This window comes from Dermacentor albipictus, chromosome 2 (assembly GCF_038994185.2).
Source record: "Dermacentor albipictus isolate Rhodes 1998 colony chromosome 2, USDA_Dalb.pri_finalv2, whole genome shotgun sequence".
Lineage (NCBI taxonomy): Eukaryota > Metazoa > Arthropoda > Arachnida > Ixodida > Ixodidae > Dermacentor > Dermacentor albipictus.
Window position 1 is genome coordinate 148,505,680 of NC_091822.1, and position 18,107 is coordinate 148,523,786.

General features: G+C 46.7%; 2 protein-coding genes across 2 annotated transcripts in view; one reads left to right on the plus strand and one right to left on the minus strand.

Moving 5' to 3' along the window:
• The window catches only part of LOC135899878 (high affinity cationic amino acid transporter 1-like), a 467,387-nt gene that overhangs the window by 173,537 nt on the left and 275,743 nt on the right, over positions 1-18,107 (minus strand). The gene's annotated exons all lie outside the window — the stretch shown is intronic.
• On the plus strand, positions 3,048-7,949 carry LOC135899807 (uncharacterized). Its single transcript, XM_065429149.1, has one exon. It carries the CDS (start codon positions 3,073-3,075, stop codon positions 4,387-4,389), a length of 1,317 nt encoding a protein of 438 aa, XP_065285221.1. The 5' UTR covers positions 3,048-3,072; the 3' UTR covers positions 4,390-7,949.

The following is an 18,107-nucleotide window of genomic DNA, read 5'->3' on the forward strand; positions in this document are numbered from 1 at the left end:
CGAACACGATTTCCGAAACTTTTCTCAGGGGAAGCAAACGCTTATCAGGATTATCAATTCCGCACTGTGGCAATAGAGTTGCGTACACAATTCTTACAACCAGTGCGTAGCAAGTATCAGCACAGGGTTCACTGTTGTCGTGGGTGTTCCACTTACTACGTTCGCAAAGCACTCTATACACACACGGGAAGCACACACAACACGGATGAACGCACGTGTAGTTGGCGAGCACGATTGCTTACCGTTTCAACAGTACGACGAGGTCGAAAGGCACTCTCCAAGTTTCCAGTGATGCGTCTGCGATGTTACTTGCAGCAAACAAGCCACTGGGTAGTGGACGAGCTGAGGCGCGCTAATAATACGCATTACTTCTCTGCGCCGTCCACCAAACTTTCCACGAACACAAGCGGAGACAAAGGGAACGCACTCCATGGCATGAAAATCGTTGGTCCACATTTAGCTGGCGCGCCACGCATACGGCGTGCTTACAGCGAGACTCAAGCCATCTTCTGGCACTTTCGTGCGCGCGAACTACGTCTCATTTCATTACAGCAAACCTAATAACACATGATCAAACAAACACATCGACGCAGCTCGCACAACCGTTGAAGACGGAGCAATAACAACACGCCGTAGCTTCGTATTCTACCTGTCGCGTTGAATACGAAAATACCGGCGCCGCCATCGCCGTCTGTATAATGCGGCTGCTGTGGCCTCCGTGATTCCTACAATAATACCCACTACAGCAGGTTTTGTGCCGTTTTGAGCCGGCCTTTGAGCCGAACTACATACATATGTTGCTAGACAAGAAGAAACATTGACATGCTCATATTGTGTGCTATAGTTTAGGGCAGAAATAAATTACATGCAGCATTCTTGCTTTTGAATCGCTTATGCCACATGTAGTCAGCAAAAAGCATGGCCTTCAAGATCTCGACAATTTACCCTGTGTAAGCTATCGCTGCGGTGTGATTTTAACGATTTCAACCTCGGTCACTGGCCTTAAAACCCTAACTGACTTTATGCGCAGCCGTTACCTGCAGTGCCTGTGCCCTCACTTCGTTTCTCATTGAAGTAACTTCCTGCTGTCGTTTAAATGTAGCCCAGAAATTGTCGACACAACCTCGGAGGTACACGTGTGCAGTGTGTGATGTTTTTGTGCGCTTGTGTCCGTCGCACAGCAACGTATATACGATGATGTTTAATTTTACCCGTGAGGTACAGGTTACGCTTATGTGTTCCCTATCTTGCTTTCGTGGCGATGCGCTTATCATGCGCAGATCGCGCTCATGTGGTTTGTGACTGTTCAAGATTCCTCGAAAAAAAAAATCGTTTCTGCAGCGTGCATTTGTCGCATTTGAGTGGTATGTGCCAGAAATGTGCGGCGGCGTTCGATCTGTTTCCGCCCCAAGTGCTGCAGTCACTGCATGCCAGCAAATAGATATGACGCGATTGCTGAGGCGCAGTTTTGCTTAGTGTTTCTTGGTATACATCTTTGTGATTTACCTGCATATACGATATAAACCACAATGCGCGCTTCCGTTATATTTCTTTGGTTTTCCTAATTTCGATTAGTGTGATGTTTGCCTTGGTCAATGAGTGTCTTTTTAACGATGCTCTTACTTGATAGTAAAAAACCTCTGAAATGCCGATTGCAAGAACCAGCGTCTTCCAGTGCCTTCCAGTGTGAAACCAGCGCGTTTTTCTTTTTTCTTTTTCTTTCTTTTTTTTTAAGCACTGGATCGCACTGGGTACGCTGGCGCTCGCTGGGACTCACTCGAGACCAGTGAGAACGCTGGATAAGAGCTGGGTCACACTGGACGAGACGCTCGCATTGGAAACGGCGCTGGTTGTGTTTGTGCCGCGCTGGCTCCAGCACGCAAGGACGAGCGCTGCTGAATATTAAATGCTTTATACAATTTCATGGCTTGATACTAGTCTCTTGTCCTAAATAACGCTATATCTTAGGGTCATAGAACTATTTCGTGTCGCAGCATGGAATAAAGGTGCGTGAGCTGCCTTGTTTATTCCTGCACATGTGACACTGAAAATCACTTTCGTTTTTTGCATTTTGCCTTGTGACAGGGCGGACAGCTAAATTCTTTAACGAAACCACGCAAAGACGAAGGACGCCGCTTTTTTAGTAGTTCGCACGTAACGTATGACTGGGAGTTATCGCCATTGTCGCAGTGTTGTGGAGTGGACATGAAATCCAGAAGTCGTTCAGACGCGCTCGAACGGACCCCGAGTTCGAAGCCTACCGCTGCTTGATATTATCGCACCGATAACAAGGCTGAGGCGATTCGTGCGCTTCCACTTTCCCTATTGTACTAAAAAGAGTTCTGAGGCTCAAATACACACATTTTAGCTTTCGCCAGCTACCCGCGCCGAGATCAGTCCCCATCGAAGCTTAGGCATAGCGTATCCGCCGAGTCCGTCTGCACGCTATCGGCGCGTCTAACCTCAAGAATCAAGAAGTCTAAAAAGGATAAATTACTTTATATTTCAGATTTCGCATCGGTGCTTTTAAATAAACAATTTTTTCATGTCTACAGTGCCAGCACAAGAAGTGAGGAGCGCCGATGTGACGCATCATAAACGAAGGTATATATGTGCTGTCGCCGAAGGCTCCCAGCACTAGCCTGCGTTTCTCTGACGAATATATATGGCTAGACAGACGTGTAGACTGAAAGGCATCACTGAACTAAGAAAACATTGCATACCCCTCGCGTGAAGAACAAGAAACGGCTATTGAAATCGGCAGTAACAGCCCATTCATGCAGCGTCCCGGGTCGGTGGTTCATTTAGGACTTTTTTTCGAAGCTAAAATACCAATCGCAGTCGATGTTATGGCACTTCCGAGCACACTATTGAATATGGAGAGCAAATTTTTCTTTGTGGTACAGGCGTGAGTTTTAGTTGCTGGCCGATAGCGCATCTACCACGTCTGTGCAAGACTTCTCCCTGTGAAACTAAAACTGCTTCTCGATTTTGATAAGCTAAATTATCCGCCCATGTCCCTATGCTAACGGGAGAAAGAAGAAGACGGCGTTCCGAACGGTCGCTTTTCTCATGTTCTCCGCTTCAAAGGATTTATCGGCCCCTGGCCGAGGTGCTACTCAGGCTTCAGCCAGCAGCAATGACTACCGTGTTGTGTTACCCCGTCTTCCTACCGGTAAGCTGGTTGTGGACTCCGTTTTCCTGCATGCTGACTTAAGTGGTCGACCGTACCGAGCCCAAGACTTCAGAGACGCCCTTCGGACCGTTATTGACCTGAAGGAAATAAGTTCCATCGGACAATTTCAGATGTCGCACGTGTGGATGGTGACGTGCAAATCAGGGATGACAAAATCAAAGCTAGTCGCATGCGGGGAATTATCCGTAAAAGGTAGACGCTGTGTCGTCATTGATCCTGAGCCCACGGAAGTTAAAATGAAGCTTTTGTGGCTTCCTGAGCGTTTGGAAGACGACTACATTCGAGATGCGCTCCAGGCTTACGGGAAAGTCAAGTCTATTTCAGCAGAAAGCTGGAGAGTATCGGAGATGGAACAAATGCGTACGCTAAATCGGGACGTGGTGTTGACTCTTGCCGATGGAGTGAGCGTGGGGGACGTTCCACATCTACTACCTGTTTGTGGAGTGCAGAGTCTCGTATTAATTCCAGGCCGGCCCCCACTTTGTCTGCGCTGTAACAAGGTGGGGCACATTCGTCGAAACTGCAGAACCCCACGTTGTGAAACCTGCCGGCGCTTTGGTCACACAGCTGAAGAATGTGTCGTAACATACGCCGATAAGTTACGACACAGAACAAAGCCTCCGGATGAAAGCTTGCAAGAACACATAATGGACATTACGGAGGTTCTTGACGCGACGGGAGACGTTCCCTCTTCCGCGGAGACCCGCTGTGCCACTAAGGCCCCTCTGCCTGTTGAAGACAGTCACAATGCCATCGCCCGTGAATGCCAACTGCCCACTGCCAACTGCCAACAATGCCAACTGCCCGTGAATAAAGAAAGTAGCGAAGAGAAAGATGACCAACCGAAGCAACAACCCAAAGGAGCACCCGCTACCACGGAGCCAGCTGCTGCCCAGCAAGCGAATGAGGGAGCCGGAAATGACTCATCTGATGCACCCAAGCAACTCGACACGTGCACTGAGCCGGCAGAGGACAGCCGAAGTAACGCGGATACTTCAGTTCCGAAGCGCCGTGCGACCAACAGATCGGAATCAAGCACAGACAGCGAGACGACCAGTACCACAAGAAAAGCACGTCGCCGCAAAACATCGAAACACTCAGGAAAGTGCCGACGATCACGGTCCAGAAGGCCTGGTGGGGTTTCGGAGGGAGCCTCACCGTTGCCCTCTAGGACCGATCACATAGATCATTAGGTCCAAATACTTGGTAGTCACCATGGCCCTGTCCCAGCAACTTCAATTCGCAACCTTGAACGTACGAGGCCTTAGGTCTTTGCAGAAACAGGCGCAGCTTCGCCGGCTTTTGTCTAGGAAGCGCCTCGACTTCGTCGCCGTGCAGGAGACGAAGATTGAGAGTGACGACGAGACAGAAAGGGCTTTGCGACCTTTTCTGTCTGAGTATAATGTTTGCGTTTCACACGCTCTTGGTTTATCCGCGGGCTGTTTCCTGTTTCTGAAAAAGAGCCTACTTTATTCAGCTTTTAGTTATCATGTCGACACTGAAGGTCGATATATATGTTGTGATTTTGTGTTGCAGGGTGTGCCATGGCGCATAGTCAACGTCTATGCATTTAATGACGCTGCAAAACGAGCTCTTTTATTTGATACTGTGTCTAGTCTATTGGACTGTGATCGCTGCATTGTTTTAATGGGAGATTTCAATTGTGTATGCGATCCGAACGATCGAAGCGGCCATAAGACTCAGCGGGACAGGAGTGGTGAAGTTTTGTCTAACATAATAGAAAATGCAGGGCTCGTTGATATAGGAGTGTCGGGACAGGGAGCTCGCTCTTATACAAGAATTCAAGGTCATTCCTACGCCCGCCTTGATCGGATTTATGTTTCTTCATCACTCCTCTCTCGAGGACTATCCTGCATTACTATCCCCGTTTCATTCTCTGATCATTGTATGGTTATTGCAAACATTGGTGAAAAATTTGTAACTAATTTCCGACCACAGTGGGCACTCTGGAAGCTTAACTCTGAGCTCCTAAATGATCAGGAATTTATTAATGGCGTGCGCATGGCTCTAACCAATTCTCTGTCTAGTGACTTGCCATTATTTGCTGCTTGGGAACTCTTTAAACAAGAGGTTCGTACAGTGGCTATAGAAATTGGATCGGTGAAATCATTCTATAGAAAGTATGAAGAAAAAACGCTTCTTAAGAGCCTATGTAGCCTTTATGAGATTGAATGCGAAATGCCAGGCACTTACATTGTTGACATAGAAAACATTAAATGTGAGTTACAAAAGTATGACGCACTGCGTTACAGAGGTGCGCGAATTCGATCTCGAAACATGCGCGCTCTGCAATCTGAGCAACCAACACGTCAAGCTTTACTTGACGAGCGACGTCACGGTATTTCCAAAGTAATTCCGGAAATATACTCCGAGGGTAGTCTTTTAACAAATACTAATGACATCATTTCTCAGTTCGAAATTTTCTACACTATGTTGTTTAGTGCCCCTCCGAATGATCACGATGCAAAAGTTTTAGAGAGTTTTGTATCTCTTGTAAAACCATTACAGGATGATGACTGTGCAGTCATCAGTGGTAGCCTTACGATTCAAGGAATTGAGCTAGCTATTGATCAGCTGCCTCTGTCGAAAACACCCGGCCCCGATGGACTTTCAAGTGAATTTTACAAAGCTTTCAAATCAATTATCAGCCCCATATTATTGGATATTTTTATTACAAGTTTAGAGGTTGGCGCCCTTCCGCAGTCTTTTTGCAAAACCCACACAGTTTTAATTCCCAAAAGTTCAGATAAAGAGAAACTGCGTTCTGTTGAAGGCTATCGACCAATCACATTGTCAAACGTGGATTACAAAATTTTTGCGAAAGTTCTATCTAATAGATTGCAATTTGCGATGTCAATTCTAATTGGTTCCCATCAGACGTGTGGAATCAGGGGCCGATCAATTCAAACCAACATACATATCGCCCGTACCCTTCTTCAATACTGTTATGGTTCCACTGAGCAGCTTGCAATGCTCCAGGTAGACCTTGCTAAAGCTTTTGATCGTGTGAGCCACTCCTATTTATTTTCTCTTTTGGAGCATGTCAATGTTGGCTCCATTGTGCTTAAAGGCGTTAGGCTTTGCTACACCTGTTGTACTACTCGTTTAATTATTAATGGCCAACTCTCCGAACCCATTTCTATTTGCTCATCAGTAAAACAAGGATGCCCGATGTCCCCACTACTATTCGCCCTTTACCTGGAACCGCTATGCTTAAGCGTAATTCAGTCGAGTAACATCCATGGCTTCAATATACTGGGTAATGAAGTTAAAGTCTTAGCTTACGCAGACGATCTAGCGTTCTTCTGCACGGATAAGTCCAGTGTTGAAAAAGTAGTATCGAAAATAGAAGAATTTGGCAGTGTATCAGGAGCGCGAATGAACTCCTCAAAAAGTTTAGGCTTATGGTTTGGCTCATGGTGCTATACACCAGAACAGTTTGCAGGCGTTAAGTGGACTGATGTCCCGCCAAAGTATCTTGGCGTGCCGCTAGACGCATATAAATTAAGCGCACACTATTGGAAAGAACGGGTTTCGGTACTGCAAAGTTACGCCCAGACATTCGTTCCACAACGACTTTCTATTTTTGGGAAAGCCGAAGCCTGCAATAAGTTCTTGGCAACAAAAATTTTCTATGTATTGCAAGTTATCCATTGTGCTAGGCTATACATCCAACGCTTTCAACGTATCTTTGCGACCTTCGTATGGTCTTCAACTTTTGAGCCCATGAGGCGAGACAACATTTTTAGGCCTGTTAGCGAAGGTGGGCTGGGCTTAGTACACCTTTATGTGCGGCAGATAGTGTCTCGTTTCTTCTTTTTTCGCGATACTTCCCATCCTGTAATTCGTTCATACATGCAAGTCACACTTGTTAATGCGTTACCTGATTTAGTTGTTTCTTCAAGTTTTTCTTCGCGCTTATGCTTGTGGGGGTTCATGCAAGAAGTTTACTTGGCGGTTCGTTTCCTGACAGTTCGGTTTTCCACTGAATACTTGTATTCTGTGTCGCGCAAAACGTTGTACAAAGACTTACTATCCATGCTATTCCCGCCTCCACTTTACCGATCAATATACATTGAATTGCCAGGCCACGATGTGCTAAAGCGAGTTCGCAAAATGTATTTATCCCCTTGCTGCAAAACATTCTTTTATAAAGTTCATAGTGAAACCATACCGGTTAAAGCATGGCTACAAAAAAAAGGGTATCTTTGTCTCTTCTGTTAACTGTCGCCTTTGTGATATACCAGAGACAATTGAACATTGTTTTATTAGCTGCACCGACGCCATCCTTTTTTGGGATGTCCTCCAACGGACTTTAAAGAAAGACTTTGAGATTAACGCTCATACTGTGCGATACCTGCTGCCAACCTCTGATAATAGTGCACCTTTCGATATGTTTTTTGTCATGGGAATGCACAGTTTGTGGAAAACGCGAATGATGGACCGCAACGCCGAAACGGTTGTACCTACAAGGGCAAATTTCATCCAAATGACGCTACACCTAAAGCAGGTTTATGATGGACTCGGTGTGCAACCGGACTGGTACCCTATTTTGGTGAGGTGCTTATCCTTGCCACCCTTCTAAAGTGACACGAACGTTTCTACTCACAGTATGAACGCTGCCTCTTCTGTGTGACTTTCATTGTGCCCTCCATTCTCTGACTATGCAGAACTGGTGAACGTCTAGTTGAATGCAACTATAATAAATACCATGAAAGAAAAAAAAAAAAAAAAAAAACTAACGTGGCGTAGCGGTAATGAGCCGGGCTGGGGATCTGCAGGTACGACGATCGAATCCTGGTCAGAGCACTTCTGTTTTTACATGTTCATTTTTTCGATTTATATTGTACTAAAACGCTCTCTGTTGCTTTCTGTATTCAAAAAAAAAATACATACGGTGTCCAGGCACCACGTATTTAACGCGCTAGAGCTGTTTTTCGCACCAGTAACCAGCGCCTCCCAGTACGCCGCGCTTGCCCAGCGCCCCATGCATCCAGCGCGCGGCACTGGACCCATAATCCGGCGATGCACTGGATACTGGGTACTGTTTATAGAGTGAAAATATAGAGCCGTTCTTAGACAGGCCGCACTTTAGCTTGTTTAATTTCCTATAAACGTTCCTTTACAGAACTCAGTACGTATGCCATATGATGGCACACTTTTAGAACGGGAATGGAGAGCCAGTCTAGAGACAGGCCGCATTAGAAGTTCTGAAAACGTTCTATAATTTTTTCTATAGAATTTGGTACATAAGATGTTAATACGACCTCTATAGAACTTTTATGGAGGATGTAGAGCCATTCTATAGACAGGCCGCATTACAAGTTCTGAAAAGGTTCTATTAACATTTTTCTGTAGGATTTGGCACATAAGATGTTAATACGACCTCTATAGAACGTTTCCGAAAGCGTTCTATAAAATTTTTTCTATAGAATTTGGTACATAAAATGTCAATACGACCTCTATAGAACACTTATGGAGGGTGAATGGAGAGTCAGTCTATAGACAAGTCGCATTAGAAGTGTTAAAAACTTTCTATAGACATTATTTTATAGAATATTGTACATATGACGACAATAAACCCTCTATAGACTGCTTATAGAGCGTGAATGGAGAGTCAGTCTATAGACAAGCCGCATTAGAAGTGTTAAAAACTTTCTATAGACATTATTTTATAGAATATTGTACATATGATGACAATACAATCTCTATAGAACATTTATAGAGAACGAATGGAGAGCCATTCTATAGACAGGTCGCGTTAGAAGTTTTAAAGACATTCTATAAAAATTACTTTATAGAACTCAGTACATAGGACGTCAATACACCCTCTATAGAACATCTATTGTGTGTGAAATGACTTGTTTCTATAGAAAGGTTTCTATAGACTTCTTATAGAGATTCTATGCAGACGACTCTATAGATCGCGAGTTCCTATAGAGTCCCTTTTGACTCCATAGGAACTCATTAGGAGTTCTAAAGGAACTCTAAATCCATTTTCATAAGGGTTGCATCGTTTTCTGGGGATACTCCTCCATACCAACAAAAAAACAACCAACGCTCAGAACTGAGGCCTGTTTTCAGAATGTTCAGTTCTTTTTATGCACTCGGAGACATTTAAAATTCACGCACATTCAACCTATTACATGGTTGGGCCGGAAGAAAAGTTAGGCTCTCTGAAAAAAAAATGCGTTTATGAAGTTTGGGAAATCTCGACATACTGGCGCGCATCATTACTATTTGTGCTGGTTTCAGTCAAAGTATCTGTCAGCAGAAACTATCCTAGAGTACATGGCTGCAGCTGTTTGTTTATTAGTACAATATGGAGCTTTAGAAACGTGGGACCCAAAGTTAATATGTGCGACTTGCCCGCCGTGCAAAAGATCGCAAAAGTCAGACCAACGAGTTTGGGTTTTGAGGTTATGCAAGGTCGCTTACGTACGCTATCTCTAAAACAGCCTTCTACATGGACAAACGAACAAGTATGCGTCCAGTACGGTAGATTACGGCTGAGCGTGAGCTCAGCTGTGTGTTCGAATTGTCCTTGAAGAGGTCGTAATTATGTATACAATAAACTATTCTGCACCGACGGTGTTAAGCTTGACTATCTTACCAAATCTCGGGTCGATTATTGGCCCGGCTTTTCGCCTCATTGTCACTCTACTCCTTTCCTCATTTTGCAGGTGACCGTGTGTGTTGGCTACAATCCACGCAAAAAAAAAAAGAGTAGGAAGGGAAGGAGCTCACCAGAATGTAATTGGACTCGAGCACAATCATTCGCATTAAAATATTAAAGGCTTCGCGAAAGGAGCACTTCTCCGTACTTTGTTTCTTATACCCGTGTCACACGGGCGTTTGGAAGGCCTTCCAACCGATAGTCAGTTGACTCAAAGGTCAAGTTCGAGCTGCCACACGGGCCGTTTCGAAGGCCGTCGAGTCAATAGTCTATCGAGTCAACGGAGCACCTTACAACTCTATCGAAATCTCGACGGCCTTTGAGCAACGGAAGCGGAAACAGCGCGTACATGCCCTCTCGTTCACAGTGTGCTCGTACTCACGGTTAGAAAAAAACATCAAACCAAAATGCTCTAAAAATACTATATATGAGTGTTATTAATTATTCAATAAAGTATTTTTGCCACTTGACATGTGCGAACACACACCAAAACGGCGGCCGCATCGAGCGGCGAAAGCGTTGCCGCAGTTTCGCTACTCAACAACTTGAAAACTAAACATATATGTATGGCGATGTATAAACAAATGTTTGTGTATAAACAAACAAAAGAAATTATAGGGCTTTTAAGAGGTTTTAATGTTGTTTAACTTCTCGTGACATGAAAACGAAAATAAAGATCCGCAGCGCCACACAATTTTGCGAGTAACGCCTGAACCGCTCAACGGCCTTTCAAAAGTGCCGTGTAGCAGCGCGACAACTCCTTTGAGTCGATAGAGTTGTGGAGTTTCGAAGGCCGTCGACTGGAAGGCCTTCCAAATGTGCCCGTGTGACACAGGTATTACTTTACGATGGAGGGGACGTGCACTATTTGCTTGTGCATGCTCGCGCGGAGGACTGCGACTTTCTATTCTACGCCCAGCTGTGGCGGCAAGCCACGCCTTTATTTCGCAAAACGCGCGCACAATAAAATTCCAGCGTCCGATGGCATACAGTGGACGCGCCTCAGACATTCTCCCTTCGTGCGCTGGGTTGTCCAGCGTACAGGCGTGCGTCGGTTTGCCAATTACCGAAAGGCGCACTGTAAAGGCTGCTTCTCCACAATAAGAGAATCTGTGGGAAAAAGCGCTTCAATCTTAGACACCCGTCGTCGTTAGCATCGAATATTTTTTGTGGGCGTCGTGATTTTCATCGCTACCTGTCATTGAGGAGATTAGCAATACTCTTTGTGTCTTTAAAGCTCTCCTGTGAGCCATTCTCAGAGTTAAAATTAATTATTGCGAATACCGACTTGTTTTCTGGTTTCCCAGCTTTCGTGCGCCTTTGGTGCTTTCTTTTGCCGCGACTGCTTTTAAGAGATGAAAAATCGCTTGCAAAGTAGGGTGACCTATGTATCGATTGCATAAGCCGCGTTAATAAGGCGTTACAAACACAAGAACGCTAACGCGAAAACGTGAAACTTTCGTCTTGTCATTTTGTTTGTAGACCTTTCGTAGCGTGCACAGATATACGGGTATGTAACGTATAGACGAGCGCACGCCAAGTTTCGCCCGAGACGCCAGCGCTCGTTTCTCCCCTGGCGGCACGGTTTCCAATCCCCCGGGGGTTTGCTTCCGCCGGTTCCCTTCGCTCGCGCTGAGCCAGAGGAGGCCAGGCTGAGCACGCGGTGCACGCGAGAAGGCTTTCTCGCGCTCGCTGCACGCGAGAAGGTGTAGGTTTCCGTCGCCGCTTCCCTTCGCGGTCGCGCCCGCGTTCAGTTCGCGCTGCGCGCGAAACGTCTCTTGTTTGCGACGGCGCCTCTTCGGATGACCGGAAATTATTATTGTGTTGTTAACTGTCACGACAGCAATGTAAACATGAAAAGGTTGATGCCACCAGTGAAATTATACCGATTCACAAGAAAATGGTACGAAAGAAGCAGACGACAGACATGGATTACTGCGGTGCGCCGAGCGAAGTAAACATCTGGCAAACGAAGCGAGATCGTTTATTGATCACTCCTGAGTGTATGACGGTTTCTATATCTAACCCACGTGAAATTAATAATTACTCGGTACATAATCCTTTTATTCATACAAAAACTTGAAGTTCAACGAGTACTTGTCCTGTCTTCTTTCTCGTGTTTCGTTTGTGTGTGCGCTGTCTAAGAATGGAAACCACGTCTGTTGTATGCGCTAGCAGTGGCCGAAGTTCACGCGTGCCGAGAAATTGAATATGTGCATGATGCATTGAACATGACCGGAGTTCATTCCCGCTTCACCATCGCACCGATCGATCGGGTTACTGGACGATACACACCCGCGTCTTGGTCGCGCCGGCATTGCTGAAGCAGGAATGATTAATAATACTTTCAACTTCCGTCTCTTGAGTACTGTTAAAAAATGACCAAGCTGTCTACATTGCTGCCTCTATTCCATATTGTAGGGGACGTGCTAGTTAAAGTTGTGTGCGCATGTCGTACTTGTGCTATGCAGCGATATATCTTGTTTATTTCCGCACAGTGTCGATAGAAGTCCGTTGTCGCCATCAGAGACAACACGGATTTGTAGCAAACATAATGTGAGAAACTGCAAAAATGACTTTAGCTCGTAGGTGCCGTATGTATGTGCCGCATCGTATGTGCTGACGATTTTTCCGGCGGCACATACGATGTCGTTTCCAATTACCTGCTCAGCGTCCCTTACATGGTTAAGCAGACGCTGCCCTTTCGCCGCATTGCAGCCATGAAAATAATCGTCAAGCGTACCGATCTTCTTAAAGGCAAATATAGCGTGTGCAGTTTGTTTCACACTAAGGGGAAAACTCGGAACGTATTGCATCGCGATGCGGCAAGCAATGGAGTCGTGCGGCGGCAGCAGCTCGAGCAGGCGCACACGGTTGAGGGGCGGTGTCGTGATCTGCGTCGTCTGCTACGGCGGCGCGCGCTGGCCGCATTTTCGGGAAGCGTGGTACTGTCAGGGGCAGTGCACCGATTTCATCGGTACTGCGGGAACTGAGCTGATATTCTTTACTAAACGTTGTGCGTCGCCACACTCTGATCCTTCATTGGCGCTAATGGAGTTCCACAAACTTCTTTTGACAACATAGTTCATTTGTTCTTTCGAAGGGCCGGAGTACTGAGCGTGTGCACGTATATTTCTTCACTGTGTGTGCTACCGTAATGAGCAGCGACAAAACGCACCAAGATGTGCGCGCAACGTGCTCAGTCTTTGTTTGACTGGAAAGGAAAACAAAGCACTCAACAATGGGAGTCGAACACGGTGAAACAAACGGACACGATTAAATGAACGTTTTAGGTTCAGACAATGAGCTGGAAGTGATTTCTCTCGATAATCATTAGCTACACCAGACAGACCCTGCCCGCCGGTGGGGAATTGGACACGTCACGCTCGGAACTTCAGTTAGTATCTCGTCATGTCCCCAGCGGCAGCGATCACAGCGCTCATCCTGGAAGGCAGTGAAGTGTAGAATGACTTGATCAGGGATGTGTTCATTCGCTGCACGTCTCAGTCACTGACGATGGTGGATCGAAGCCTATCCTCGGGCGACTGATAGAGGGGATGTTGCGCCAGCGATACTTTCAACGAGCCCCAGACATTTTAAATGATGTTGGCGCCCGGGGATTGAGGCGGCCGCTCCAAGAGAGTGACTGCGCGCTCTTCTAGCAGTTCTTGCACAGCACGAGCAGTGTGGATCGGCGTCCTATCGCGTTAGAATATATAGTCGCCTTCCAGAAACGGGCCGTCAAGAATGTATGGAATCAGTACGTCGTCTATGACTGCCATGCAGCGATGAACTTGCATTCGAGGCGTATCAGTGGGCGTCGCGCAACGCTTAGCAAAGAATACCGGCTCCTTTCACGCAGTAACGATGTGATCAGCGCCCTGCACCTGACAGTAGAACGTTTCTCGACAATGCGGCCAGCGTGCGCCGCCGTAGCAGACGACGCCGTTGAAGATCCCGCCCCTCGAGCATCTGCGCGAGCTGCTGCGCTTCGAGTTTTCCCCTAAATGTGAGAGAGACTGTACACCGCCCTTCGAAGGAAATGTCCACGCGCACACACCGCGCGCGGCGCGAAACGTGCCCAAACACGCGCAGTGCAGGAGGCAATCAAGGCGGCGCGAACGAGAGATGGGAGAGGGGTACCACCGCTAATAGAATTTTGCTCCGCATGCGGCGCTCTCAACGCCGGCGCAGCAGCGCCGCTCTCGGTGCCGTTCTTGTCTATACAGGGTGTTCCTCTTTAGACCACGCAGATACTTTGTAAAAAGGTAATGAGCGCAGCGGACGTGGGTTTTTTGCAGACGAGTCGCTGGACGAGGCGGGCACGCCTTTTCGCTAGCGACGTGACCTTCAGAAGGCTCATCAACAAAAATTGATTAATTGTCTTTTTCATTAATGCCTCGAGGGCAGTTGACTAAAATGGCATATTTGGAGGCAGTGACAGTTTCGTTCCCACTCATCTTCTAAAAAACCTTGAAAATCGCGCCCAATTCGAGATAATCATCCTCAAATTTCAAAACTCAAACGAGGGAATATCGAGGTCGAGTGGGCGCCGCTGCGCGTGAGACGTCAACGCCTCCCGTAAAGAAGGGTGGGGTGAAGTAGACCGCCCCCCATAAAGAAGTTTGGGGTCAAGTAGCATGCCGCGGCATGTCCTGACACGACACGCATCCGCACTTGTTTGCCAGGCAAAGCGGGACGTATCGGTGGCTGCCCCGACCGGACGAGACGTCCGGCTTCAAACTTCCTCTCCCTTTTGGTCACCGGGCGTTTCGCTCCGATGGAATATAGAGAGGCCGCCATTTTTTTATACGTTCCCGCGGCACCCCGGTCTCGATATTATTTCGATTTACTGTTCAAATTCAATAATAAATATCGCGAATTAGGTGAGAGTTTCAAGATTAAAAAAAAAAAGAGCGTGGATTATAATCTGACTGCCTTAAAATTGGCCATTTAAACAACTACCTCTAAGGCACTAATAAAAAAGGTAATTAGTAATTGTTGGTTAATTAGCCTTCTGAAGGTGACGTTATTCGCGGCAAAGTATGTCCGCGTCGCCTATGAAATCGTCTGCAAGAATGCCAAGTTCGCGTCGCTTACAGCCTCTATAATAAAACATCTGTATTGCCAAAAAAAGCTTTCCATAACAAGCAAGCAAGCAAACAAGCAAGCAAACAAACAAACAAACAAACAAACAAACAAACATGTTTATTTTGCAAGAACAATACAAAAAATTACTTGAGGAAGGCAAAGACTAAAAGCGAAAAAGCCTCGTAAGGTCTACAAGGTCTACGGCTGCGTGCACGTGTACGGCTGTACACGACCTACATTAGAAAACGTGCCGCTGCACGCAGTATACACGGCGGGTGGTCGCTACATTTCTTCAACTGTGAAGCGTTGCGTTTGCGCGCATAAAATATCGAGGCGAGTTTACGTACAAGCGCCTGGCGTGTACGGCACTTTGGTTTAGAACAGTCAGGGTGCGCATTCGTTGCCGAGATAATGCTCTGCTTGGGAAGACAATGATGCGTCTCTTGTCAACTTGTGCCACCTCGTCATCTCGCTCAGGAGGCACGTACTGTCTACGGAGGCTTCTACAACACGCAGTGACGCCCGCAGCAGCTCGTAAAGCTGTAGCTGCGCATACGCTAACGTTCTGTAGCTTTGGGTCGATGAGAAATGAACGTACAAGCCTTTCGGGAAGCTTACGGATCCCTTGCTTACGCCACCCAGTATGTCTTCCACTGGAGGAAAGGATACTTATATTAGAACACTCGAGTGAATGAATGAATGTGTGTTTTAGTGGCGCAAGGGCCAGGTATGTCCAAAGAGCGCCATGACTTATAATGTTGTGTTAAGCGCTGATTTGTGAGTTGCGATGGTGGGATGTAACATGGCTGTAAAGTGGCCTAAAATCAATCCGTATCATAGAAGCGTAAAATGATATATAGAATAAAATTATGATAGTGATACATGTAGTTGTCTGTGGATATAGTAAGCATGATAAATGAACATGGAACTAAAATGCAAGAATATGGAAATAGCACCTATGCCTCCGGGAGGCCTTTGAGCCCAAAGGCTGGGAGGCAGGTGCTTTCTCTTAATGCAGCTACCGCAGCAGAGACCTCAGTTAAGAGGCCGTGCTGCGGACTTCCTGGTGATATAACATGAAAATTGTGTACATCTTAGCACTGGAGTGCTAAGATATATGAATATACGAAAAGAATCGCACGCGTAATGCGAAGACGTGGGATCGTTCCCCTCCTGCGACAGGTTATTTCTTCGTCCACTTTCATTGCCATTAATTTATCGTTTCTTTATTTCAATTAGTAGGTACAATTAATTTCTGCTATGTTTTTCTTGGTGACTTTATTGGCTTCTCATGATATCATTAATAAACATTGGGCACCCTCGGTTCACCGCCTTTCTTCTCCTTTATACGTAAAGAGCTCAGACATCACTCGCTGGTCAATAAAAGCGAGGACAACGGCCCTATCCGCTGTTTTCTGCGACGCTATCTTCCAAAAGAACATGCATGACTTTCGTTCTTCTCACCTGCTCTTTATTATTTTTTTTTGTCTCTGGTTTCCCAGGTAGTTCAAAACTTGCAACACGCGACACCGAGGACATCAAGTGCCCGTTAGTGAAGCAGCTTGCGTAGAACATGGCACTGAAGACATCAGCTCTACAGTTTCCTCGTGAAGTGGCCGTTACACTGTCTGATATACGGGAGCGAGGAGAAAGTAATGAGGCAGCCACTATCTCAATCTCGCCAAAGAGCCTTAAGAAGAAAAAAAAGAAACGTGGCGTGTCAGCCACGAAACGTGCAAAGGGCGGGAACAACCTATAGACATCACGCGAGGAACGAGTCTACCCGAACAGTTTCGCAAAATTCGGAAAAAAAAACTTTCACAGGCCAGTAGAGCCACGTTTCCTCGCGTCTGCATAATGCCTCGCTTACGCAGATTCCGGGGCCCGGAGCAAATGTCCCGTACGATCCGAACGCGAAACAAAAGGGAGAGAGTGAGAGGCGACTATAAGAACGGGACGTTATGGCCGAAGACCGTGCGCAGTAAGGAATAAGAGGAGTCCGACTGCGTATTCGAACATCTTTTGTTCTTCATAGGGTGCGATGACCGCATCCGAAATGAAGCGGAATAACGGAAGGGCGAACTCAGCGTCGCGAGGGTACAATGGCGTTCGCTTGGAGAAGAGATAAAGAAACCTGAGGCCTAATGTGAGGCTGCACGAGAACACTTTTGAGAACAAAACGGTAAGGGCGAGGAGAGGGGCAAGAATGGAACGCCGGGCACTTATGATAACGACAAAATGTGCTGCTGCGCGCCCATCACGCCACCGCCCGAAAGGAGCCAACTGGGCACAAGTGAGACGAGAATGTGCACGAAGGAGAGAAAGAAATTTAAAAAAAGAAATATGCAGGATAGTTGGGGGGGGGGCGAAGAACATTCTCGCTGCGTTTCGAACTAACGCCAAACTGACGCGCTTGATTCTGGGGCGTCACTTCTATGCTTACTGAGTCCGATTTTGAACGAGTTGAATTGAGAAAGGTCGGACGCTTTCTTTCTTTCTTATGTTTTTTTTTCGATGGGCAATAACTAGGGAGTGCAGTGCTTTGCATACGCGGACGATTTGCTAAGCGAGAGCGCGAATAGCAGCGGCAGTTCGCACTATCATCAGACTGCGCTCAAATAGGCCAAGTCGTGGTGTGCCCGGCATAGAACATTCAGATTCTCCGCCCCTTTTCCCGGCTCGTATGTCTTGTGGAATGCCAGGAAACCTCACCTTAAACTTCCGTTGGCACGCTCATGAGCTCATTCTCACTCAATCGCGCACACGGGCATACACGGACGCACATATGTACACACCCGGTCAGCACAAAAACGCATATCAAACATCACCCTTTCTAGCCCAACACGCACACACATGCACACACACGCACACACACGCACGCACACGCACGCACACGCACGCACACGCATACACACACACGCACACAAACACACTGTAGCATACTTCTTCAGTTCACGAATGAAGTACACTCTGTTTACGTTCTCGAGGTGCACATTTCGGCTCGCCTCGAGACCTACACCCTCCTGCACTTTTGAAACAAAAGGACTCGCCTCTCTACCTCTTTCTTTCTCCTCGAACCGGCTTTTCTTTGGTTTTCCACTCCTTTCTCCGCACTCGAAAGCA